The 24,643-nt window shown below is 49.8% G+C and overlaps 9 protein-coding genes across 9 annotated transcripts; 5 read left to right on the top strand and 4 right to left on the bottom strand.

The window, feature by feature from the left end:
- Positions 1-943: 943 nt before the first annotated feature.
- A1O9_02142 (2-dehydropantoate 2-reductase) lies at positions 944-1,936 on the bottom strand (the record flags this gene model as incomplete). Its single annotated transcript, XM_013407717.1, has 1 exon — positions 944-1,936. The coding sequence occupies one exon, from the start codon at positions 1,934-1,936 to the stop codon at positions 944-946; it is 993 nt and encodes a 330-aa protein (XP_013263171.1).
- Positions 1,937-3,129: 1,193 nt separating this feature from the next.
- Positions 3,130-3,905, bottom strand: A1O9_02141 (uncharacterized protein; the record flags this gene model as incomplete). Its single annotated transcript, XM_013407716.1, has 2 exons — positions 3,130-3,737; positions 3,800-3,905. 2 exons carry the CDS (start codon positions 3,903-3,905, stop codon positions 3,130-3,132), a joined length of 714 nt encoding a protein of 237 aa, XP_013263170.1.
- A 692-nt stretch (positions 3,906-4,597) lies between these two features.
- A1O9_02140 (uncharacterized protein) lies at positions 4,598-5,409 on the top strand (the record flags this gene model as incomplete). The annotated part of the gene is made up of 2 exons (XM_013407715.1): positions 4,598-5,005; positions 5,050-5,409. The coding sequence occupies 2 exons, from the start codon at positions 4,598-4,600 to the stop codon at positions 5,407-5,409; spliced, it is 768 nt and encodes a 255-aa protein (XP_013263169.1).
- A 529-nt stretch (positions 5,410-5,938) lies between these two features.
- A1O9_02139 (uncharacterized protein) lies at positions 5,939-7,934 on the top strand (the record flags this gene model as incomplete). The annotated part of the gene is made up of 10 exons (XM_013407714.1): positions 5,939-6,086; positions 6,161-6,482; positions 6,529-6,650; positions 6,702-6,924; positions 6,977-6,998; positions 7,055-7,133; positions 7,188-7,268; positions 7,336-7,469; positions 7,522-7,664; positions 7,709-7,934. The coding sequence occupies 10 exons, from the start codon at positions 5,939-5,941 to the stop codon at positions 7,932-7,934; spliced, it is 1,500 nt and encodes a 499-aa protein (XP_013263168.1).
- Positions 7,935-8,483: 549 nt separating this feature from the next.
- A1O9_02138 (uncharacterized protein) lies at positions 8,484-10,741 on the top strand (the record flags this gene model as incomplete). The annotated part of the gene is made up of 6 exons (XM_013407713.1): positions 8,484-8,559; positions 8,649-8,816; positions 8,902-8,957; positions 9,023-9,107; positions 9,178-9,904; positions 9,964-10,741. The coding sequence occupies 6 exons, from the start codon at positions 8,484-8,486 to the stop codon at positions 10,739-10,741; spliced, it is 1,890 nt and encodes a 629-aa protein (XP_013263167.1).
- Positions 10,742-13,489: 2,748 nt separating this feature from the next.
- Positions 13,490-15,370, top strand: A1O9_02137 (5-aminolevulinate synthase, mitochondrial; the record flags this gene model as incomplete). Its single annotated transcript, XM_013407712.1, has 2 exons — positions 13,490-13,811; positions 13,863-15,370. The coding sequence occupies 2 exons, from the start codon at positions 13,490-13,492 to the stop codon at positions 15,368-15,370; spliced, it is 1,830 nt and encodes a 609-aa protein (XP_013263166.1).
- Positions 15,371-15,965: 595 nt separating this feature from the next.
- On the bottom strand, positions 15,966-17,437 carry A1O9_02136 (uncharacterized protein; the record flags this gene model as incomplete). The annotated part of the gene is made up of 2 exons (XM_013407711.1): positions 15,966-17,254; positions 17,317-17,437. The coding sequence occupies 2 exons, from the start codon at positions 17,435-17,437 to the stop codon at positions 15,966-15,968; spliced, it is 1,410 nt and encodes a 469-aa protein (XP_013263165.1).
- A 1,462-nt stretch (positions 17,438-18,899) lies between these two features.
- On the top strand, positions 18,900-21,639 carry A1O9_02135 (CAMK protein kinase; the record flags this gene model as incomplete). The annotated part of the gene is made up of 7 exons (XM_013407710.1): positions 18,900-19,002; positions 19,073-19,127; positions 19,176-19,464; positions 19,510-19,821; positions 19,868-19,914; positions 19,966-20,259; positions 20,316-21,639. The coding sequence occupies 7 exons, from the start codon at positions 18,900-18,902 to the stop codon at positions 21,637-21,639; spliced, it is 2,424 nt and encodes an 807-aa protein (XP_013263164.1).
- Positions 21,640-21,974: 335 nt separating this feature from the next.
- Positions 21,975-24,072, bottom strand: A1O9_02134 (uncharacterized protein; the record flags this gene model as incomplete). Its single annotated transcript, XM_013407709.1, has 6 exons — positions 21,975-22,809; positions 23,006-23,331; positions 23,416-23,518; positions 23,560-23,630; positions 23,710-23,891; positions 23,967-24,072. 6 exons carry the CDS (start codon positions 24,070-24,072, stop codon positions 21,975-21,977), a joined length of 1,623 nt encoding a protein of 540 aa, XP_013263163.1.
- Positions 24,073-24,643: the final 571 nt, after the last annotated feature.

Genomic DNA, 24,643 nt, shown 5'->3' with positions numbered 1-24,643 from the left:
AAAGTCCACAGCGGATGCAAGATGCTCCGCCCGGTTTTGACTGTCACACCGATGGAAGCGCTCATTGGACGAGGCACAGATGACCAGGGGGTTAAAAGGGGTTAGATGGCAGTAGAAATACGAGATAATCGCTTATTTTGGCGATAACGACTCGCCATGTTTTCCCCAGCAAGTTTCATCTGGATTGCCTTGCTTGCTTCAGCCATTTTTCCAACATATGCTACAGAATTGACTCAGGGCGGAAGAATCAACTTCGTACTCCGTATGTCTTAAGGCCATCCCGAGGTATTCTCCCGCAGCTCATTATCGATTGTATTCTTTTGACTCATGTCAAGAGTGTGAGTCCCCGCGAACAGAGCATGAGCGGATTACGATAAAAGCACCGGGAGGTCCAGATATTAACTCAGGCTGAAGTCCATGCATCGCTCCCAGGCCACCTCCCTGTACGTCATGAGGCTGAAGGCCACCTAGAGAGATATCTAGATTTGCAATGTCCAGAACCCCTGCTTACTTGACCTTGTCGCACCATTCTCGTCATTCGTTGGCGACCAGCAATCCTCAAGGCTCGCCTTCCATTCTGTCGATTAGGCCTACAACAAGCTCTTGAGCGTGTCCGCTAGCGTAGACTCAGAATGTGCTCCACATACACAACACATTCCGTATCGATCCTGTGACGGACTAGCTGCTAGGGCTGCATCGCTCAAAGAGACAATGCATGGATGCGGGCAACGAGTGCTCTGAGAGCTTTCATCGTTATGTCATTAAGCGAAAGAACGTTAAATGTATGCACATCCTGACGTCTGTGACCATTTCAATGGAGGCCTGGCAACTATGGCAAATTCCTTGCCCGGCAACCTCCTTCTATCAATGGGCAATGCTACCACATTGATCGTCTTATTCCCTGCTCTAGAGCCAGCCTTGAATGTCCTTTCGAACGTCTCTGTCACCTTCCATCTTTTTCCAAAGCAAAGTGTCTCGCTTTCAGCAGGGCATAGATAGTCTCTAGTCGAGGCATATGCATGTTGAAGTCGCGGCCCAACCGTACAGTGTTTCCAACGATTGCCTCAACTTCAAACGACCTGCCTTGTTTCACGTCCTGCAGCATACTCACTTGGCGTCCCGTTCCAGACTCCGCCCTCATTTTCGCTATTCCCAGCCTCTTCTCTGCTTCCTGAGTGGTAACTCCTGGGATGCCAATTTTGCCTGCAAGTGCAATGATTTCCAACATGATCTCCCACACCAATTCATATGCAAAGGGGGTCGAGGTCGTCAGGAAATCTCCGTCTGTGCATAGGGTCAGCGCACAGATGGGATTCCAGGCCGCGTTCATCAGCAGTTTCGTCCAACGGGATATTTGTATGTCTTCATGAACTTCCGCCCCGCCTCCCCCTTTGATCATCAGCTCTGCCATCTTTGCAGCAGCGGATTTGTGGGATGGTGGTGCATTGGATGGATAGGTACCAATCTCAAGTAAATTTAACATTTCTGAATACTCGATAGTGCCCTGAGCTGTCTGGGTGGCGGGAAGATAAACCACACCGCTCAAGATGGGATTGTCCGGAAATTCGTCGGCGATCTGTTTCTCGATATCAATTCCATTCTGCGCGAGTACAATTGCAGTCTGCGGTCGACCCACCACAGCGGGCCTGATCATATCGGCCAATGAAGGATCGCTGCTGGGGAACGACTTTGTACACACTAGGACAAAGTCGTAGACCTTTTCTCTAGGGCATTCTGCGACACTTTGCACTACGATGTCAGGTTTGTACTTCTGATTACCAAATTTCAGGCTTTTCAGCATGAAACCGTTGTTCTTGACCGCCTCATAATTCGAGCGGCAGACTGCAGTTACGCTGCACCCAGCTTGCTGCAGTTGATAGAGGTAGACAGCCCCAATACTTCCAACACCGAATATAAGAACATTCGGGGATATCATCTTCTCACTGAGAACAAGACTCGTGTTAGTGAAAGCAATATCTAACAATCTGGCCAACTCGAATCTCCGTTTGAGATTGAATTGAGAATGACGAGGTTCGTGAGGGGAGAAGGCCTGATGACAATTACGATGATGATGAGAGGGGAGGTAGCAAGTATATCTAAAGTTGCAGGTTCGTTTTTCACTTGATGCCTAGCAGCTGCGTCTCCACACACATGAAAGGAAGGCAACAACGTGTTGAGTACGTCGGAACCACTGCCGAGATATGGATTTGAATGATCGGCATGAGCTTTCCATATTGCTTGCTTACGTAGTCATCATCGGAGATGTCCTCCCTTGTAGGAATACAAAGGGTTGTGCTTTCGGTCAAGACACAAGATTGAGCTGGTTGTAGATAGCTTCTTCGGACCACCATTGGATCCATGGCGGGTGCGTCATAGTGAGAATTGACCTATCTTCACACACTACCAATATTAGTGAAAGGGCATGATAGAGGCAAAGTCGGAGATCTGCTCAGAAGAAAGTAGAGCCGGTTGCCCTAAACAATTCTATGAGTCAATGACTATACCCCACTCATAAACTCCTTGGATTTCACCGTAATGATGTCCCGGAGATCAATCATATGTGTGCCTGGTGCTCAAAGGGGTGGCGATACAGTTCTGTTCCGCACCATTAAATTCCCTCACTTCGGGCGAGAACGATGTACATAATCTCAAAGTTGCGCTCGTTTACAGCTGATGAAATCGAACCAATGTTGGCGTGAAAGACGATTTTCAAAAGCGTGGATCTCGTTCATGACGCTATTCTTCTCCTCTCCTTGAGAAGAGGGGTCCTGACCATTGTGAAGCAGCTGCAGTGACTCTGGAATTCGGAAAGGCTCTTCTGACAAGAAACAGGATTCTGTGAGGTGTCCGTGTGTTTCGGTCAATTGGCCTTTCAACAAATCAACAGGAGCCTCAAATTGTTCCATTTTCTGATCTAGAATTATAAATCAATGTAGCCATCACCATACTAAATATCGGTAAGACAGGCGATCTCGTTCAGTCTCTTCGGCAAGCCGCAAGAGAAATTCGGTACGAATGAACAAGTTGCGATGTTGCCTCTCAAGCGACGGGGAGCTGATTGGTTGATAGGGTCAGCAATAACAAATCCGCCACCGGAACTCCATGTATAAACGTGGTTCACAGAATACTTCAATAAAACAAATAACCCCACTTTTCGTTGAACCCAGGACTGATCAACCAGGCATCAGGATCCCAAGACGCTCCGCCTGATCTCACCGAGAATGAGGGCATCAAAAAGAAATCACAAAGTATCTCCTTGACGTCGATTGTATCATTGAGGATGATTAGGTTATCGCGCATTCTTGGGAATGGAAATCGATCAATCCAATCGTGGTGAGGCGTCGACAATTGCAACGGTGTAGGATAAAGAGACTCCGGAACACTGGGCGGTTGAGGAGGCGACCTGTCGAATTTTGACCCATTACAGGTGAGACCGAGAAGAGTGCCATTCTCGGTGACTGCAATTATTGCACCAGTCTTTGGGTCACATGGCAGCAGAACCTGATCAACTGGCAATGGTATTGTGGATTCGTATGAGTGGATCTTGCCCGGTATCGTCCAGGGAGAAAAATCGACACATAACGGTATTTTATGACATAAATCACCTGTAAGGAGGCTTTCAAGTGCAGCACAGTCCAACGAGGCGGTACAAGCTTTATTGCTACTATTTTCGCGTGATTTGCGCCGGACGACCAATGCTCGCTCTGGACTGTTGCTAGCCTCTGACAGGCGTTTTCCTGTTCGTTTGATCAACCAACTTGACAAAATAGAGACTAGGAGGTAAGCGAAAGGGTCTTACGTCGCGCTCTTTGGGCTAGGCGGTTCTGTATCTGCTTCCTTTTCCGGGGGTCGACGACGCCATACCACGAATCAGGATCCTCTCTGTGAGCCCTTGGAGATTCCATTTCGGCGAGCCAGGTGGATTTTCGAGACGGCGTGCAGATATCACAGGGTAGTCTTACGGCTCAGAGGCTGATTAGGATCGAGGGACTAACAAAGTGTTGATGTTGAACCCGAGAGAAGGATTTGTTTTCGATCCTGACAGTGCTCTAGGTCGAAGTCACTGAGAGTGGTCGAAAGGGTAAGTAATCATCCCCGCACCGCTCGACATGGTGACCGCTAATATATGACAGAGTCATTTTGTGGCTTCGACGCTAATTTATGACCGTCAAGCTATTTGCTGACTCCCCAAGGGGCCCAGCCCGGTCACGTGAACATTTTGACGATTCCAATACCATGGATGCTTCTTGATATTGCCTCACGCTGAACATGTCAATGAAAAGCCCAAGCAAGTAGTTAGCGGACAACATCTCACATAATGAAGATGCATTGCCCTTGGAAGAGGCCGCCTTTCCTCGTCCGAGACTCCGTGTTCTAGCCTATGCTCGACGCATATTGCATTATTTGTAAGGCAAGGCTGTTCGTCCGTTGCCCTCGAACCAACGAGGAACTGATATTGAACACACTATATAATGTACAACCTATCAGTGGATGTGTTTAGCTCAGAGGGTTTGTCTCCCATTCGCAAAGCCCGAGCTGCTTACCTTCACTTCTTCTTTGACATCCACTCCATCGACTACCTCAAAAGGCTTACACGATGTCAAAGCCCGCTCTGATATTGGTTCCTGGGTCATTTGCCAAAGCAGAGCTATATGACAGTTTTGTGGAAAAGGTCAAACTTCATGGACTTGAATTCGAAGTTGTTGATCTTCCATCGACCATCGACCGCTTTCCAGAGCCTCCAGCAACAGTGGCAATTGACGCGGCTGCGATACAAGCGATTGCGTCCAAATACATCGAACAAGGCAAGGAAGTCCATATTCACACGCATTCATATGGAGGCATTCCGGGTACAGAGAGTATCAAAGGAATATCGAAATCCGCTCGAGAAGTCCGTGGTTTGAAAGGGGGTGTCAGTCGAATTGTGTACACGACTTCTCTTGCTCTGCCCGTAGGTGTATGTCTAAAGGATGGTATGGGGGACAATTTGCCGGATTTCCTGACTGTCCACGTAAGAAGAGTTGTCCTTTTCTCTACTATGTTGACTAGCTGATAAATCAGGGTGACTACATGTCGACGGATCCTGTTGCAAACTCAAAGTTGACCTTTTCCGGCCTTCCTGATGAAGAAGCACTCAGATTGGCAAACAACATGTCTGTGCATTCAGTCGCTAGCTACGAGAGTCCCTTGACATATCCAGGGTATAGGGATGTGGACGTTTCATACATAGTTTGTGATGAGGATTTGATAATTCCATTGCAAGCACAGGAACAGATGATTGAATTTCTCAAGCAAGACACAGGAAAAGTCGTGGATGTTTACCATATCAAGGCCGGGCATGCACCTCACGCCTCTGAACCTGTCCTTTTGGCTGAATTGTTCCAAAAGATCGCTGTGCAGGCTTCATAGTATTCAATTTCTACGCCAGGCACGACTGCTTTGTTGCACATAGTCAGTCCCACACCACAGAGCATCAGACATTAAACCTTTCGTGGGGATTGAGTGTGCTAGGCTCTCATGTACGGTCAGAAAGTACTAGTAGTCTAAGATGACAGATGACGCTATACCGTGTTGTCAGGCTTAAGCTCGATGCATCTAATTCCAAGTAGACTGATATTGCACAACCGGCCAGACCCCTCTCATTGAAGCAAGATACTTGTCCAATTCGAGGGTCGCGAATCCCATTGGGGGAGCTTGACTTTTCGTCCATGTGTCCTGGATGTGGCGGACCCCACCATACGAATTCCCCGGCTTTCGCCTCAAAGAAATCTCCCCCATGGGGTCGCTCCCTGGCAATACTAGCCAATCAGCGGGTCAACAGTAACCGGCAGTATCTATAAGAGGTGAACATGTCCACGGCGAGTCCGACACAAGTACCTCGTGGCCGCATTGACTATCTTCAACTCATCTAAGATTTGAGAGATCACTCGAACGCAAGATGGCGCTCCTCACATCCTACATTGTTCGCATCAGCTTGATTGTTGCCCTTGGTGGCTTCTCGTATGGCTTCGGCTTCGCTGTGTTCGTCACCAGTATTGGCCAGCCAGGCTTCTACGAGTATTTCGCTCTTGACCCTACAAGCTCCTGTAAGTAGCCTCGAAGACGCGACCAGAACAAGACTGGCGCTGCGAGTTCTCAGGCTAACGGAGTCTTGTTATAGATACGGCGAAAATCCTCGGTGCAGTCAACTCTCTAGTGTTCTTTGGAGCTGCAATTGGAGCTCTTATCCAGAGCTATCTCGCAGATCGTTACGGCCGCAAGAAAGCAATGGCTATTGCGTCAATATGTGGCCTCGTTGGCGGAGCACTAGCTGCTGGCTCCGTCGCCGTCGCCATGATAATTACTGTTCGGATACTCCAAGGCTGCGGATTGGGCATGCTACTGGCCCTCGTACCTTTATATCTTACAGAGATAGCTCCGCCTGGCCGGCGAGGGTTTCTCACCGGCCTCACCGTCATGTCCTTTGGAATGGGATACGTTATGTACGAATTACTCTAATGATACTTGACTGCTGACTGATGGAAATAGCTGTGGCTGGATTTCGGTTGGTGCCTACCATGCGGCGAATCTTACACTTGGTTGGAGACTACCTCTGGCTCTTGCCTGTGTTGGGCCCTTGGCCTTGCTCATTGGGATTCCTTTCATTCCCGGTAAAGTGACTCTCTAGGATCTATTGTCAATGTCTGACCTTGTGCTAATAGAGTCGCCTCGTTACCTTGTCTGGTGTGGCAAACGCGAGGAAGCATGGGAAGTCCTCCGTTCCTTGCATCGGGACCCTTCAGATCCTTCAGAGAGTCTTCCGCGCGCTGAGCTTACTCAGATTGTCCGACAAGTAGAATATGAGAAAGAGCTCAGTGCAGGATTTATTCAGTTGTTCACAGTACCTTCTTGGAGAAGACGCACGCTGAGTGTAATGTTTCTCTTGTAAGTGGACCCACGATCTTGGATTGGAGCTCTAGCTGAACCTACTCTTTAGATTTAGTATCCAAGCCACAGGGGTATGTACAAGTCGTGATATCAATGTTCAAAAGTGATCAACTAAAGGAGGCACCAGATCTATGGCATTACCAACTTTCTCGTCGTAATATTTGGAAGTCTCGGCGTGAGCGGGGACATGCCTTTGATACTTTATGGTAAGTAAGAATTTCCTCTAGAGAAGCATGTAGCTCCAATCTGACAACATTTAGCGGTCCATACCACCGTTGGTACTATATCAGTGCTTATTAGTATCCTGATTGTGGACAAGTTTGGAAGACGGACTCTGTTCTGTAAGTAGTCTCCTATCTCTTCGCCGGTTTCGACCTCAGGTGCGTATTGAATGCTAATAAGCGACAGTGATTGGATTTCCCTCACTATTCTGCTGTCTGCTCGCTGAATCTCTTCTCTCCATGAAGTATCTGGGTTCGGACAACAAGGCAGGAAATGCAGCTTGTATTCTATTCATGTTCTTGTACATTATCTTTTTCCAGGTGAGTGGTCTGTCCATTAGGAGTGTACAAGCTAAGTTGATTTCATTTGTAGTGTCTGGATGCCCCTGCGTTCATCTGGGTCGCAGAAGTCTTTCCAACACCTATCCGCGCAAAAGGCATAAGCTTGGGTCTGTTTTCTACGTTCACGGGATCTATAACCTTCACAGCGCCGTCGGGCCTAGCATTCAAGAATCTGTAAGTGAATTCATAATATGAGGCACAGTTTCTAACGGTTGAAGTGGCTGGAAAATGTATCTTATCTACTGTGCTCTCTGTGTCGTTGGCTTTGTGATCACGTACATATGGATTCCAGAAACGAAGGGGATCCCAATCGAGGAGATTGGGGCTCTCTTTGGGGACGAGGTTGCTGTACATTTGACCGCTGATGGACATGGCATCGTCGAGGATAAAGAAGGCGTAGAGCAAATTGAAGATGAGAAGGTCGTTGCCGTGAAGCAGGTGTAATGCTGGCAACTTCTCACCAAGAAGGTAGTACAGGACAAATTGGAACTCCGGGACATTGCAAAGACATACGCAAGGGAGTGATGAGAGCAAGTAACAAGTGTAAATAATACCTGGCCCCGGTGGGAAACACACTCACTGTTGTTGCTACATCTACTTGACTACCACAGGACGAAGATGCATGCGCTTGTGTGAATAAGGGGCTTTGCTCACCAATCTCACGAGGGTGACATAAGCAAGGCTGAGAAATTGGCAAATGATAACCCCACTCGAAGCCAGCTCGCTCCAAACCACCCGAAACAGTCTCACCGCACTCCGCCACCAATCATCAGTCATCATGTTAGTTTCAGTCAAGATTCTTCGTCCACAGTCAGCAAAACGTTGGTGTAAATACCTTAACATCCGTCCGAACTGCGAAAAGTCTTGAGCACGCGACTGTCTCGATATTTTGCAAGCTACCTCAATTACTAATCACCTAGAAGTTTCTTGCATTGCTCAGGCGGTATATTCTGAATTCTCCATGGTTTGGAGACCGCTTGCGGTGAGTCGATAATGGAAGAAGCGGTCACCTACGCGAGCGGTGACACTTTGTCCCCACCAGACCTGCGACTGCTACATTTCAATGATGGTAAGGTGAAAGAAAGAGGGAGAGAAACATTGATTCATTCCCCATTGTCTTTGATCCAAAACCGAAAACTAATAGCAAGCGTTGTCTAGTCTACCACCTCGATGCCTCATCAGCAGAGCCTGTAGGTGGGATCGCCCGCTTCCAAACGGTCATCAACCACTATCGTAGTGGCGAGAAGTTCAAGGGCCAGCCGGAGCTGGTGACATTCTTCTCTGGCGACGCATTCAATCCCAGCTTGGAGAGCAGTGTCACCAAAGGTGAGGAAATCTGCTTACCTCTCCGAAAAAGGGGCCATTTTGATATGGTCACATGAAACAGCGGTTCACTGATGGTCGTGGATAGGCAGCCATATGGTTCCCATTTTGAACAGTATCGGGACGAATGCTGCTTGCGTTGGTGTAAGTCCCTCGAATCAGCAGTGATGACTTCGCTGCAACCGGACTCTGATGCTGAGGTGTTGCAGAACCATGACCTCGATTTTGGTGTTCGGCAATTCCGTAGCTTGACATCGCAGTGTACCTTCCCTTGGCTCCTCGCGAACGTCCTTGGTGAGTCTATCTGGGGCCATGGGATGTGGGTTTCTTTTAGATACTGATTGATTCACGCTGCCACACTCAGATCCAGCGCTCGGTGAAAATGTCCCGCTGGGAAACGCACAAAGAACCCTGATGCTGACCTCCTCCAACGGTATCAAGATCGGAGTGATTGGTCTTGTCGAGAGAGAGTGGTTGGTTACCATCAACACACTTCCACCTGATCTGATCTACAAATCCGCTTCTGCAACAGCGATCGAACTGGTACCTGGCCTACGAGAGCAGGGCGCCGAGATCGTCATCGCGGTGACGCATCAACGGGAACCCAATGACAACAAACTCGCAGAGAAAACTCCTGAAGGACTGATTGATATTATTCTAGGTGGACATGATCACTTTTACAACCACTCGCTGATCAACGGCACGCATGTCTTGCGATCTGGAAGTGACTTTAAGCAGCTCAGCTACATCGAAGCGAGACGGCGAGGCGGAGACCAAAAGGGTTGGGATTTCAATATCATCAGACAAGATATCACCTCCGCCATTTCGCAAGATAAGGAGACTAGTGATCTCACCGAGAAGCTGACCGCAAAACTGAAGGCGAAGCTTGGGAAGCCCCTTGGTTACACTGCAGCTCCGCTAGATGCACGATTCACAACCGTGCGGCTGAAAGAGTCAAATTATGGCAACTTCATTTGCGATTTGATGCGCTCGCATTATTCAGGAGATTGCTGTATCATGGCTTCAGGAACCATTCGCGGAGATCAAATCTACCCACCGGGATTGTTGCGTCTCAAGGACATTATGGATTGGTAGGTCCAATTGTCTCTCAGACATGACCGATAAACAGACTTACGAGATGTCTTTTTAGCTTCCCCTTCGAGGACCCATGCATCGTGATTCGAGTAAGCGGAGCTGCGATCCTAGCCGCTCTCGAAAATTCGGTCTCCACATATCCCGCGCTGGAAGGCCGGTTTCCCCAAGTGTCCAACATCAAGTTCGAATTCGACCCGTCTCTGCCACAGAATCATCGAGTCAAATGGGCCGAAGTCGGTCGCGAGCCCATCGATCTGGAGAGAAAATACGTCGTCGTGACACGAGGGTACATGGGTCGAGGCAAAGACGGGTTTGACTCGTTGCTCGTGGAATCTGAAGGCGGCAAGGCGGAGGAGATAGTGTCGGAGGAGAACGGCGTACTGATCAGCATGATGCTGCGGCAGTATTTTATGTCGCTGAAGATCCTCGGCAAGTGGAAACACTGGGGCAAGAGCTTGAACCGGCACTGGGAATGTGTACAGGAAGATCTCCACGCGACACATCCCGTGGTCGAGCCAAGCCCCACGGAGGTGCGGTCCACGCATAGCCTGTTCGGCGGAGGCGGAGGATCAGCACCTGCAGGGGGCACCGTCACTCCGCTGGACGACTCGGAGGACGAAGGCGAGCACGAGCGTGTCCACATCCCGCAGCAGTGGAGCGAGCGCGAATTGCAGATCATCCGCAAGGTTATGCGCAAGTGGTGGCGCCTCGCTGGCCTCAAGGGGGAAGCCAAGTGCTGTGATAGTATCGGAGAGGGGGAGTTTACCGTCGACTGGACAAGGGCAAGTGAATTTCGTCTCTCCTTGAGGCAGTTCTACAGATGTGGAGTGTAGACTCGTTTGCTGACTTTTGCCATTGTTTCTAGGCCATTGCTCCGAGGTTGGAAGGACGGATCAAAATCACTGGGAAGTAGGATTCAGGCATTCTAAGTGGACGAATGGAGAAAATGGCTCTACTTGGTGTGAACTGGACTGGGTACAGAATAGATGAAACTGGCCGGGAGGGACAGTACCTGCTCGCGAAGACATGCCAAAGTCAAAGCCTTGTTACTCGAAATTGAAAAATTCCCCACAACTGGATGCTGTACCGAGTACTGGCGATTGCGATTGCCTATTCTCCTCGACTAGGTAGTCAGCCGCATGTCTGTGTGGAGGACAGTTTGGCCAACCCGAGTACTGCGCATCATCCCTCAATTGTGCTATGTTGTTCCTCCCAATTACTCCGGACAAATTCATTTTGTCGATCATCTTGACAATCGTGGGCTCTAGTCTGCACTAATAACAAGCAAAGCTACACGGGATAGAGTTATGTGTGAGGCTTTAACCAAATGTCGACGAGGCTGTTGCATAGCAAATATTCATTCTTAAGTGCGGCTAATTTGCTTCCTGAGAGCCCAAACACATTTTGAGTTGTTGACCCTCTGCGACCAATGTCGGCTTTAACCATATAGTTTAATCACCGAGCCGTTGCTGTCAAAGGTCTGATATTGGGGCAGCTCTTGTGAAAGTGCTCCTCTCTGAATCAGCTCAGCCTTGACCAGAAAAGTCTGCTATAATATCGCGAGGAGTATAAGAATCGATTCCCCTGAATATTTGCATGATTTTGCTTCATCTTAATGTTTCTCCGACTGCAAGGCGCATCATAATTGTTCCCCTTTGCTGGCATTTTGACGAATTCTAGACAGTTAGACAGCAGCATCAAGACGCATTTTGGCCTCGCGGTCGCAGCACTTCCTGTCATTTATGGCTGCCTTCTGCATCAAGTAGTCGCCATGCCTCCTACAAGCCTTGGGCCTGACAGGCGTCTTCCCCGGTTCCACCTTTGCCACCCAGCATTCCACACGAAAGATCACACTCAGTTCGCAAATCAGACCGATTGTTTGAACAAGAACGCAACACAACACAATCTGCATGCCACAGGAGTCAATCAGAGTTCAGAGCCAGTGCGAGCCCCAAGTCTGAATGTGGCAAAGATCAAGACAAGCCCCGAAACCAGTGCAGCTCCGAGTCCTAGTGAGGCAGGAATTCAGAACGCTTCCAGATCGACCACGTCCTCGCCTTAGAGTATGACAGGAATCAAGCCACCCTCCAGGAACAGTGCATCCGCGAGTGATAACGTGACGGGAAATCAAGCCAGGCTCCAGAACCAGTTCATCTCTGGGCCCGAATGTGACAGGGATCAGACCAGACGCCAATAATAGGACCTCCACAAGCAGCAATGCAATGAGTTGCGAACGTCGCTCGAACCACTCTGGATCCAGTCACGACCGGGCTTGCACAGAACATGGCCATTCTCACTCTGCCGATGCTGAGGAGAGGAGATTTCGGGACAATGGCGCCCACACATGGTGGGCGGGGGGTGGGAGAAGAGTAAGGAAGGCAGAGCGAACGAAGATAGGGGAGGAAAGACGGAAAGGAACAATTCAGCGAGCACAATTCGAGGGCATAGTTTGGAAGACCCCACTCTGTTACTGCCGGCATCTCTCTTGGGCTCGGTCTGAACAGGGCGTGGGCTTGAGACTCCGGGTACTGATCATTGTACGGTATCGGGCGTTGCCCGTCACAGGGCGAGAGCCTGCGGGTTGCAGAGTCGAAACGACTTCTAGAGAAGACTCACCTTGAACACATGGGTAGATTGGGACTGTCGTCAAGATGCAAGGCAAGAAACGTGATGTCTGCAATGAGCACACAAAAGTAAATACAAAGTAGAAAAAAAGAGGGCGGAAATGCTGGGGAAGGAGCTGGATGGGTGCCACCCACATCCGACCGTAGTTATGTAACTACGTAATTAGGTGCCTGCCTTTCCGAAGCGTGAAAACCCACCAATGGAGATGGTTCGAATTCCATTACGAGAGACTCTCTCGGAACTAATGCACAGAGCCCCGAACCACCCTCAGCTCAGGCGGAATCATCCCTGCAACGAGTCCCTTTCTGCGCAGTACGGAGGACGGTGGATATTATCTAGTATCCAGAATAATGTCGCTGTATTGTTGAAATGTTGAACATGCACAGTGAATGTTCCTCAGAGATCATCAGCACGTTGACCTGAATATCCTCGGTCGGTATGTAAATGGTATTTGACCCGATCTGGAATTACTTTGTAATTGCACTAGGTGACGAAAACGGTAACACACAGCGAGGTCGCAGGGCAGAGCAGGTTACTCGTACCTTGCCCTACTTACCCGTATAGGCGAGGGCCCCCGCCCCTAGAGGCTCCTCAGGCACCACACTGCCGATGTGCCTTAGTAAACCTAGCGCTGACCAATAACTGCAATGTCAATACCAACCGCTCGAATCGCCGGTGGGCTGGGCGCCCCTAGAAACCCTTGCGTGCCCTGCTTGAATGTGTGCCCCAGGGACCAAAGCAAGACCCTCGACCTTTTTTGGTGGGTAACGGAGCCCGTAGCAAGAATATTCTGACAATACGAATACACCACGATTATTACTGCCCCATATCTGTACACTTTGACATTTCTGCACCCGACGCTTCCACCAAGTTGCTCTATTCCTCCTCCCTTCATTCTACACATCTCGACCTGCACTCACTCACTTGCCTCGTCTTGCTATTGAATCTCCAGAAAAATGGAGGCTCTCCTTCGCCAGTCCAAGGGCGTCTGCCCCTTCTTGAAGAAGACCTCTCCCGCAACTCTGCGCTCCCTCTCCAGCTCCACCCACCAATCTCCTGGTGGCGGTGCCATTACCAACTTGCAATTCATTGCTCGACGATGCCCTGTCATGAACAAGGCCCTCGCTGTCCAGAGCGCTCGCATTGGCTCTCACCGCAGCTATGGGAAGCTGGCTACCGGAACTGGTGTGGTCAAGTCTCTCCTCGAGAAGAAATTGCACACTTCCTCCGACAAGAAGGCCAGCGTTGATACCAACATGTTTCGTCCTGCCCAACCTGGTATTTGAGCCCCTATTGCAATTTCCAATCCTCCATGACTGATCTGTCCAGCTCCACCACCAACCAAATCCCAACCCGCTGTCAAGAACCCCGATACCTATGCTGGTCCAAAGCCGAATGCCCCACCTACGCCCCGCTACGACTATGAAGCATTCTACAACAAGGAGCTTGAAAAGAAACACAAGGACAAGTCTTACCGCTATTTCAACAACATCAATCGTCTGGCCAAGGAATTTCCCCGGGCTCACATGGCAGCAGAGGAGGAACGAGTCACCGTGTGGTGCTCCAATGACTACCTCGGCATGGGCCGCAACAAGCACGTCTTGAAAACCATGCACGAAACTCTTGACAACTATGGCGCCGGCGCCGGCGGAACTCGAAACATCTCGGGTCACAATAAGCATGCTGTCGCCCTTGAACGGTCCTTGGCCGATCTTCATGGCAAAGAAGGTGCATTGGTCTTCTCGTCCTGCTATGTTGCCAACGACGCTACCTTGGCTACCTTGGGTAGCAAGTTGCCCGACTGTGTCATCTTGAGCGACAGCATGAATCATGCTTCCATGATCCAGGGGATCCGTCACTCTGGTGCAAAGAAGATGGTCTTCAAGCATAATGATCTGGTCGACCTCGAAAACAAACTCGCCAGCCTTTCTCCAGAACAACCCAAAATCATCGCCTTTGAATCTGTCTACAGCATGTGTGGCTCCGTTGCTCCCATCGAGGCCATTTGCGATTTGGCTGACAAATATGGTGCCCTGACCTTTTTGGATGAAGTCCATGCTGTCGGCATGTATGGCCCGCGAGGTGCAGGTGTTGCCGAGCATCTCGACTACGATGTCTATGCCAATCCTAACAGGACCAAGGCGTCTCAGAAGGGCTCTGTTATGGATAGAATCGACATTATTACCGGAACACTGGGCAAAGCATACGGCTGTGTTGGTGGCTACATCGCCGGCTCCGCCGCGTTGGTCGACACAGTTCGATCTCTTGCTCCCGGTTTCATCTTCACCACCAGTCTTCCTCCTGCAACCATGGCGGGCGCCCGCACTGCCATTGAATACCAGGTTCGGTATCAAGGAGACAGGCGTCTCCAGCAGGTGCACACCCGAGAGTTGAAAAACGACCTCACCGCGCGTGGAATTCCAGTCATGCCCAACCCTTCTCACATCGTCCCAATCCTTGTAGGTGATGCCGAAACCGCAAAGAAAGCATCCGATATGCTTTTGAGCGATTATGGCATCTACGTTCAATCCATCAACTATCCCACCGTGCCCAGAGGTGAAGAGAGGCTCCGCGTCACCCCTACACCAGGCCATACTGCCGAGCTGCGAGCCGAGCTGGTGAGCGCTCTCGACAACGTCTGGAACCGCCTTGAGATCAAGCGCGTGGCCGACTGGGAAGCCCAAGGTGGATTCGTCGGTGTCGGTGTCAAGGATGCCAAGCCTGTCGAACCCCTTTGGACAGATGCCCAGATCGAACATGCCAACACAACTCCTGAGCCTGCATTGGATGAGGCACTCGAAGAGCGCGTAATGCCTGTTGCCGCTTCAGCAGCGTAAATCTCCAACCCACATTGGTACCTCAAGGCGGTTTGTTGGGAGTGACCTGGATTGACAGATAACGAACATCTGGCAAGACAAGGAGGTGATGATTTATATGTCTTTTTCTTCTTTGCTATCAGGAAAGCTAGCAAAAGTCCGGCTCTTCAGCCACCTCTGAACTGGAGCGGAAGAATATGTCTCTCATTCGGTGAGAATGGTTCCTTTCTGCCTGTCAGATTTATATATTTTAAAATACTCTTGCTTCGCCATATGGCTGAAATGGATTGAGGCCATCTGGTTCCTCCGGCAGCTGGCGAAACCATGAACACAATATGAAATCGCTATCTGCGGATAGCCATTTTTATCGTTCTACAAAAAGAGGTGTTCCGTTCCATCACGCGTCCTGTTCCTTGGTGTGATAATTGTAAAGTATGCATCTCCGTGCTTCGTTCTCAGTACGCAGTGACGTGACTAATGCCGGCGCGGATTGTACGCTTTCTTCTGCACGCCTTTCCTTCAACCAGGTGCGAAATGGAAGGATCAACCCGACTGACAGACACAACATGTTTCGCTCACTAACAACAACCAGTCGACAGCTTCTAATCGCCACTATTTACCGTCTCCCAGGCCTCCCAGCACTGACCTTGGGAAACTCAACGGGAAACCTGAGCTTCGCGAACTTGGGTCTGGGCAGCGTGATCTCCTTGCCGTCCTCATCCGTGATCTTCCTGCCGGCCTTGCCGACCACCTTCTCCAGGCCCCAGGCCCGCAGGTCTCCGTCGCTGACGCTCTCTAGCTTGCAACCTAGCTCGCGGAAGAGCTTGGAGACCTCGGTTGACTGTAATGCTAGGTCGAGCGCGATGTCTGTGGGCTCCGTGATGAGGATTTTCGAGCCGTGCTGGAACCTGGGCGGGGGAATGTGGAGTGTGAGCGCGAGGATGGTGGTTGTGAGGAGGGTCTTGGCTTGTGTTGTTGGTTGACTGGTAGGCAGGAAGCGGGCGATCAAATTGCTCAGGAATGCCGTTGACAGGCTCGAGTCTGAGGTCGTCTTGGCTGGCCATTTGTCGGGCGGGGGGATCGGTCGCCGCTGCGGGAGCCGTGAGATGTATGTATGTAGCTCGATGAGGAGGAGGATGTAGCGGAGCAGTTGTAGGTTGAGGAGGAGATGCTCATCCGCCGGGTTGGAGAGGTACGATTGGGTGAGGTATTGGACGCGGTTTGCGACGAAGCGCGAGCGTGAGCGGACGTCCTTCTTCGACTTGATGTGGTCCCGCCAGTAGGCGATGGGCATTTGGGAGAGGGTCGTGTATGGAGGCGCTGGAAAGACGAGTGCCGATAGAGGATAGACGTCCCGGATCTCGGTGGCTGAGAGGTCGGCTTGTGGGAGAGGCTTGCTAGACCGTGAAAGGTTCGTGTTCCCGGACTCGACGCTGTTGGCCACGTCGTCTTCGTCCTTGATTGTGGAGAGGATCGCATTGGAGATCGGGTCGTCGGCGTGCTCGCCGCTACCAGCTAGCAGACGATTCTCTGCCACTGAAGCCACGGCTTTCTTGGACTTTTTTGTTCCGAATGCTTCGGTCAGAGCTGCGCGAGAAAAAGGTGTCGCTGGTGGGAAGGAGGATGTGCCTTCTTCCTCGTCTTCTTCGGCATGCTCAACCTGGCGGACGGTGCTTCGTACGGTCATTTTCTTGGCATCTGTCACCTTCAACTCGTTGGTGGCAGGGTCGAAGATAGCAAGGTAGTGTCTGATGTGCTTCTCGGTCGCATTGCTGGTGCTGGTTTCCACAGCCGTGAAGTCTATTGTGGGGTGTGAGGTCGAGTGGAGGAGGAGGTCGGATTTGTTTTTCTTGGAAAAAGAGTGGAATTTGGCTTTTGAAGGAAGTGTTATACCAGGGGAGGAAGCTAGAGGGGTCCATTAGCATTCATGAAGACACTTCAGGTCCCTCTTTTGCTATTCCACTTACCGACAACTGGTCTGGCTACGTCGGGCCCGGTGAAATGAGAAACTCGGACTCGAGCGTTCTGGGGCCTCTTGGACGGCCTCTCGCTCTGCTGAGCATCTGCTTTTCTCTTTCTCTCGCTCATTGTGTCTTCGATTGCCACTCCGGATGATGTGCAAGATTTGCAGGATGTGAACTGCAAGCGAAGAGCGTTGGGTGCGGCGTCGCGGGTCAAGAATCGTGAAGTTTCTCCAACTCCGAAAATTAATTTTCGGTCAGAGGCGGCTTGCCCCACACACGATCCAATGGTGGACGGGAAGTACTGCAGACGACACGTGCAACAGTGCCCACATCCAAGGCGAAATGCTAACTCTGAGACTGCTCGCGAGGAGAAACAGAAGGTGATCCGCTGCTGTAGACTACGACTAGTTGTAGAATTTGCGAGGGAAGAGTCACAAGGAGCAGCAGATTACGAAGGTATTGGTTCAGAGCCGATGGATTGATTCATTCAAGACAGTATTTGCCGTTCAAGTGAACGACTTCGAACCACTTTTGATAGCTTGCAAGCTCTGACCATGAGAAAAAAGAGTCTTTGGGCGTCGAAAGAATTGTCAGAGATAATTTTCTGCGGACCGAAAACCTCTTCGGAACACCCAAGACATCATAAGCAATGTGCCTAAAAGCTCCACTGGGCTTAACCATCCTCCACTCCTCCTACACGATTACATGAATTGACACACGGGTGACAAGACGATGCCTGTAAGGCCGAGACTTTGTATAACCCACTTCATTGTTGCGAATGTCGGAATCGGTCGCAGTAAAGAGTGGTCCAGGTCAAATTGCCGTCTGCGCTTGAGACTTTTGGACGACTAATTGTACTGGGAGAAAGTTCATTGACATTGGTCGAGAGAGGAAGATGTGATGGAGCAATTGACACAATTACTTGCTGTGGGAGGAGTCAGTGATTTTCCAATTGATACTCATCCAAGACTTGAGGACATACCTGCGTGCTCTCGTCTTTCTCCTCTTACGCTTGAGTCTTCGAACTCGCTTCTTTCTCCACTTGGCTCTCATCTTCGTTCAAATTCGACTATGAGCTGTTAGTGGTATTCATCACAGTAGTGCCTGCTCATTGAGCCGGTTGGCCGCAAAGTAGCGACTGGAAAACTTACGATTTGTCGAGGATGAGGATGTTGGATGAGAGATGGTAAACAAGAGGGAAGCAGCTCGTGAGGGGGTTTTGTGGACGAAATGGTGTGTGCTGTGACCTCAGTTTGCTTGGCGCCATTTACACGCTAATCCCAGTATGTCTACTGATCACGTGCCGACCCGATGACTGCATCGCTCCTTCCTCAACTTTACTCGTATACGCCTCTCAGCACTGCACGTCGAAAAGACGCGTGCTTTCCAATATTCAATGATAAATCAATGATAAATGCTCCTACTGTCCTCTTGCTTCTGAATTTTTGCTTCTTCATGACTTGTCACTTGACGTGGTCCATTCGTGCCTTTTTTTTTTCTTGCCATGGGCGACCTGGCTGTTCTGATTCGCGTTTGTGTTGTTTTCCTTCTTCTTTCCTTGAGGTAATCCCGTACTTGCTTTCCTAATGCCTTTCTTGCCCTCCTCTGGCGTCCGATATATGAGCGATGTTCATGGAACTGCGGAAAAGCCTCCACTCGCCGGCATTCTTCTGCACAAAGATGCAGCTGGTAATATATTAGGGAGTTTGTTGCATTGGTCTTCCATCTTTCTCGGCCCCAGTTATACTAGCATTACCAGGAAAAGAAATCTGCACCAATCGTGAAATAATTGTCGGTCGTGACAGTACCCGGTGGTAGGTCTTGACTTGAGCATACACACCTGCGACTTAACAATCGTACAGTCAATACGTCCTGCACGACCCTCACGTCTCAAAAAGACACCTCAGACTCTACACCGTGGTTTACGAAAATGATGAACCCAATGAGGTGGATACTCTTGTTTATGCTGAAGACTTATCTCGCAACGGCACGTACTGGAATGGAAGTCTTATTGGACAAGGGAATGGCGAATATCTCCTCAGCGATGGAGATGTTCTCAAACTGTCTCGCAATACTTATCTTGTCTTCACCGGAACCTCTGGCTCACACGACAAGTCTGCTTTTGATCTGACCCAAGAATGTGAAATGGCTGTATGTTCATTCTGCTCCGACCTGGACAGAGACTGACTCGCTCAGCGGTTCCGGAATGATTACATTATAACAGACAGATTGCTTGGTGCGGGAGCTTTCGGGAAGGTCTTCATGGCTATTGAACAAAGAACGCGAGTGCAAGTAGCTTGCAAAATGGTCGACATCCGGAAACTTATACCTAGGAGGCTCAACAGATTTGGTCACCCCGAACAACCAGTCCCTGCCAAAGACTCTGATTCCCGAGTTCAGATGTGGAAGTTAAAAGATTGGATCAATGAACGAAAGAGGGGAAAGAGCGTCGAGGAAAAGTTGAAGCTTTATTTCCGTGAAATTGAGATACTCGCTTCGATCAACCATGTGAGTCAATCAGAGTGCTTGTGGCATCATCACTGACAGAATGAAGCCAAATATCATCGGTATCGAAAAGGTCTTCATCACCAATAATACATTGTGAGTATCACTGTTATGTTGCTTTGGTTCCCTGCTTTGCTAAAGTTTCAGGTATATGATGCAAAATCTCGTCACTGCAGGCGATTTATTCTCTTACATTGAGTCGAAGAATGGGATGTTGCTTGAAGTTGAAGCAGCAGGAATCATACGCCAGATCCTGGTCGCTGTGTCGTTCCTGCATGAGAGAAACATTGTGCATAGAGACATCAAGCCTGACAACATTCTGATGACCAGTTCATCTGCCGGATGTCGAATAGTTCTTACCGATTTCGGTGCAGCACGCAGGATTCTAAACCAAAGGCATCTGATGTCAACACAGATTGGCACTCACGAATATGCTGCTCCGTATGTCAATCCCCCTTTATTGTCGAAAAATGAATGCGAAGCTGACGAAGCGCAAGAGAAATGTTGATCTCATCAGACGTTCAAGAAAAGGTCCAGAATCGCGCATACACTCGAGCTGTGGATATGTGGGCTGTCGGTTGCGTGGCTGTCGTACTCCTGACAGGCGGCTTAGCATTCTGCGACCCTGTTACCAACTACTTCTCAGAAAAACTGTCCAAAGACTGCAACCTCGAATTTCTCCAGAAGTCAACCGATTGGCAATCCTTGAGGACGCGTCCAAGGGAATTTGTGGAAAATCTTCTAGTGCTCGACGAAGATGCAAGGATGACTGCGGAGGCGGCTCTCAACCACTCTTGGTTTTCCGACCAGCCTCATAAAACTGAATTCGAAAGCCTCTATCAACGCACAGTCAAGACTTGGCATCCGAAACCTCCAAAAGCACCCGTTGTTGACTTCATGGACGACGGGTCGATCAAGCATCTCAGTTGCTCTCAGAGCTATCTGGAAAAAACCTACAACAAGCTTCCCCGCAAACGTAGATATGTCCCAGTCGAAGAGCCTTATAAGCCTTTCTCAAGGACGATGCATTTCGCACTCTTACCGAAGAGAGACGTAGGAGGCAGGCTCTCTGATGAAATCTTGTCGGCTATTGAAAATAATTGGCCGAATGCAAAAGAGCCTGCACGAGCCTGGGAAGCAAGATTGAATAACGCTTCTAACGGTCAGCAGTCTTTCCGGTCCTGCACAGCGCCAACACGGAGATCCAGAAGAGAACCACCGGCAATCAGCCTCCAAAAGGACTCCGCTTTGTCACGCCTGACTCTCCAATCATCACCGACTATGCTGAGGATACCCTTTAGGTTGAGGTGGGATGAAAAGCGGATGGGAGACCCTACTGATAGTAGCCTAGATGCAAATTTATCTGGCATACTTGAAAGAAATGGAACTCTGATGCCAGAAACTTCAAGAGCGTCGCAAGATGAGGGAGGTCCAGATCGGCTTTTTACTAAATATCCGCATGGCCCTCAGCAGCCAAAATGTCGTTCTCCACATTCGATCAGAGCATGGGAAAATAGTTCGAAAAGGCAATCTGAGATCAAGAATTCTATCGAACTTACTACTGATACCCACAATGCAGGCCCAAGGGCCGAGTCTAATGCGGATGCCCAAGATTTTGGCAGAATATTGAAGAGAAAGGCGCCGAAGCTAGACTTGCAACTCGATACTAAGCGCAGACGACACCCAGGCTCAATATACGATCTGTCAGATGACGACGGTGATAGTGACAGTGATGATGTTGAAGCTTCGAAACAACGATTGTTGGTGCCTGACCGAGAAGGGAAATTGATTTACAGGCATCAGCCCACTTCGAATATTTAATATTCACCAAGGTGAGGCATTAGCTGGAAGGTATCAATCCCAAGTCTCTCTCTTGACACATGCCCAATGAGAGCATCCAATTATTCCGAGCCTCATGAATTGCCATATGGCAATGCACATGAATATCCTCATGGATGGAAGTCCGATGTGGATCCAGGACAAGCAAAGCGTGCCCGGGCATTCTATTCTCAGTTACAATAAGTCTTTCGATCGAATTGAATTTTCAGACTTCATGTATGATGGTTATTGTATTGAAGACCCTTTCTGGTGGATCGTTTTAACCAGTATCGACTCTCTGCTCGTGGCTCACTTGTGCCAACAAAGACGGACTGACCCTACATTTTTGAAAAACCCACAGCACCTCGTGCTTTGAGCCTTTCTTCGAGTTTGATACAAGCGAGAAATTCTGTCTGTGGACCTGTGAAGCTCTTCTTTCCGTCGAAGATCCAAGTCACGACGCTAATGAGGCCGATGACACCAAATGCGGCGCTGCAGTAGTCCATGTTTTCGGCATTGACAGGCCCGACCTGTGGAAAATTGAAATCAACTCCAGCGAATACCAGAAACGCTAATCCTATGGCATTCATGAACGGACTCCATCTGCCGAGTGTGTATGCACCGGGCATCTGTCTCGACTGAGGGTTCGAGCCGTTGAAGTAGCTCCACAGACGCATGAGCAGACGCATGAGCAGCGGCATTGCGTACGAGAGGTAGAAGCCAAATGTGGCGATGGAGATGACGGTGGCGAGGCCTGTGTAGAAGGCGAAATAAAGGCTATTCAAGCCCATCTGACACAGGATGATCGAGTAGACGGGCACGTGGCTGCGCTTGTTGACTTTAGCAAAGACACTGCTAAAGGGAAGGCCGTGGTCACGTGCGAAAGCCCATAGAGCGCGTGAGCCCTCAGCCATGAGGCTGTTGGCGGCGATGATGAGGATGACGGTGATCATGGCCGCGAGACCTGTCGCTACTGACACGCTGTTCGTGCTGTCGTAGAAGATCTGGATCAGCGGCACCCCCGTGGACGTCAGCGCTGTCGTTTCCAGGTCCCCAACGCAGGAGAACGCCGCTACTAGGAAGGCGAATCCCGTCACGGCGCCGAGGTACACGCTGAGAACGATTGCTTTTGGCGCTTCTTTCGCTGGATTGAGCATCTCTTCTGTCATGTGGCTGTATGAAGGCAGGTTTCGTCAGTCTGGAGCTCAAACTGAAAGCGGGAGAAGTGGAGCGAGGAGAATGTGCTTACCTCGGGGCGTCATAGCAGGCCATCCCTTGGCGGTTGAAGAAACAATGTCAGCTAGATACGTTTCAAAAAGGTGGACAATCAAGAAGAGGTCCTGTGAGCAGCGGAAGGAGCAAAGGGAACTCACCAAAGAACGACTGCAAGAGCCCAATCATGATACCCATACCGGGACTTTCGAAGCCTGTCTCGTTCTGGAAATCGCTAAAGATGAAGCTGGCGGGTTGCTTGTTGTCCTTGCAGACAAGGATGGTAAACGTGACGACAAAGAACGACAAGACGTTGAACACGAGTGCGAATGTGTAGATATGGTTCAAAAATCGCGAATAGAAGACGTTGATGAGTGCTGTGAACATGGCCAAGAGGTATGTCACCTGCACGCAGTGCCAGCGCTCGATCGTGTAGCTTGGGTTGTTGAGGTTGGCCATGCCGAGGAGGAAGCTGGCTGCAATCTACCATTGCGGTCGAGATAGTGGTGTCAGTCTTTGGACGACATAGCATATTGTAAGAGACTAGTGGAAGGAGAGGAGGCTTACGAAATTGGTCGTGGCGCCCATGGCCACGGCACCAGTACACATAAACCAACCGGTCACCCACGCTGCTCCTCTTGCATATTTTGGAGGTGTCAATATCGCAACCCTGATGAAGACAGTCCACATGTCAGTATCATCGCGGTATACACGGTAGTCTCTGAATTGCTGATGAATATCCATGAATATTGACCGCCAGCAATCGGGTAAGCAGAACACATCTAAAGATTGAATCGGTCAGCATATTATCCTCTGAGATTGAAAGGCTCAGAATCCAAGTCCGAAAAGTTTCCGACTCACCTCAGCAAAAGAGTATGCGACGCACAATGAAAGAACAGATATTCCAAGCCACGACCAAACCATGACCGCCGAACCACCAGCGACAATACCGACGATCAGTGTGCCTCCCAGCGCAGTCCAGCTGGTGACAATGGAGAAGCTGAAGCCAACCATGCCAATCAAGCTGAAGGAACGCTTGAGCTCTATATTCCGGAAACAGAGTGATCAGTTTATTGTCCAGAGACCTTCTATTGTGGAGCTGGCATTCTCAAGCATACCTTGTTCATAACCGAGCTTTGCCAGTTGGACTTCATTTCCCATGGATGCGTCGAATGCTTCATTCTTCTGTCCCTGAACTATCGCAGATAGTTGCTTGGTCGCCATGGGGATGTGTGATTGGTATTGTTTGCTGTATCTGTCGAGCGCGAATGGAGATTATGTGCCAGCGCTTGAGAGAAGAAGGTCGGAGACATAGAGCCAGGCTGAACGTTATATAGACAACAGCACATCCTAAGCCCATCTGCCGATTGTTTAGGTGGTGCAATCCAACACACTCCAGGCCTGTTTGAGGAGCCGGATGCCAAGGACGTCCAGCAGCAATCGTCCTGAAAAAGGCCCCATGGCTTTCCACGAAACACCAATGGACATACTTCAAATTGGTGTTTCGCTATCTGCTCCATCGATGGCTAGTCTGGCAAAGGGGAACGGCTATATGAAAGACCGTGTATGGCTGGGAGTCTGTGAGACAGGACAGGTTTCTTTCCAATGGCAAGTGAAACCTTACACACAGAAGCAGCTGCACGTGTTCCCTTCTTGAAGTCAAGGGGCCTTCATTGACTCCCGTTCTTGCTATGTTGATCCTCCCTTCCTATATAACGTGTTTCATCCACCGTGATAGTTCATTTCTGGTTAGCTCTTTAAGCAGGGAGCCTGTCGCTGATTCGTTTGGATGCTA

This window comes from Exophiala aquamarina (assembly GCF_000709125.1).
Source record: "Exophiala aquamarina CBS 119918 chromosome Unknown aczIA-supercont1.2, whole genome shotgun sequence".
NCBI lineage: Eukaryota > Fungi > Ascomycota > Eurotiomycetes > Chaetothyriales > Herpotrichiellaceae > Exophiala > Exophiala aquamarina.
Note: the sequence above shows the minus strand (reverse complement) of the source record. Positions and strands in the feature narration are given on the sequence as shown.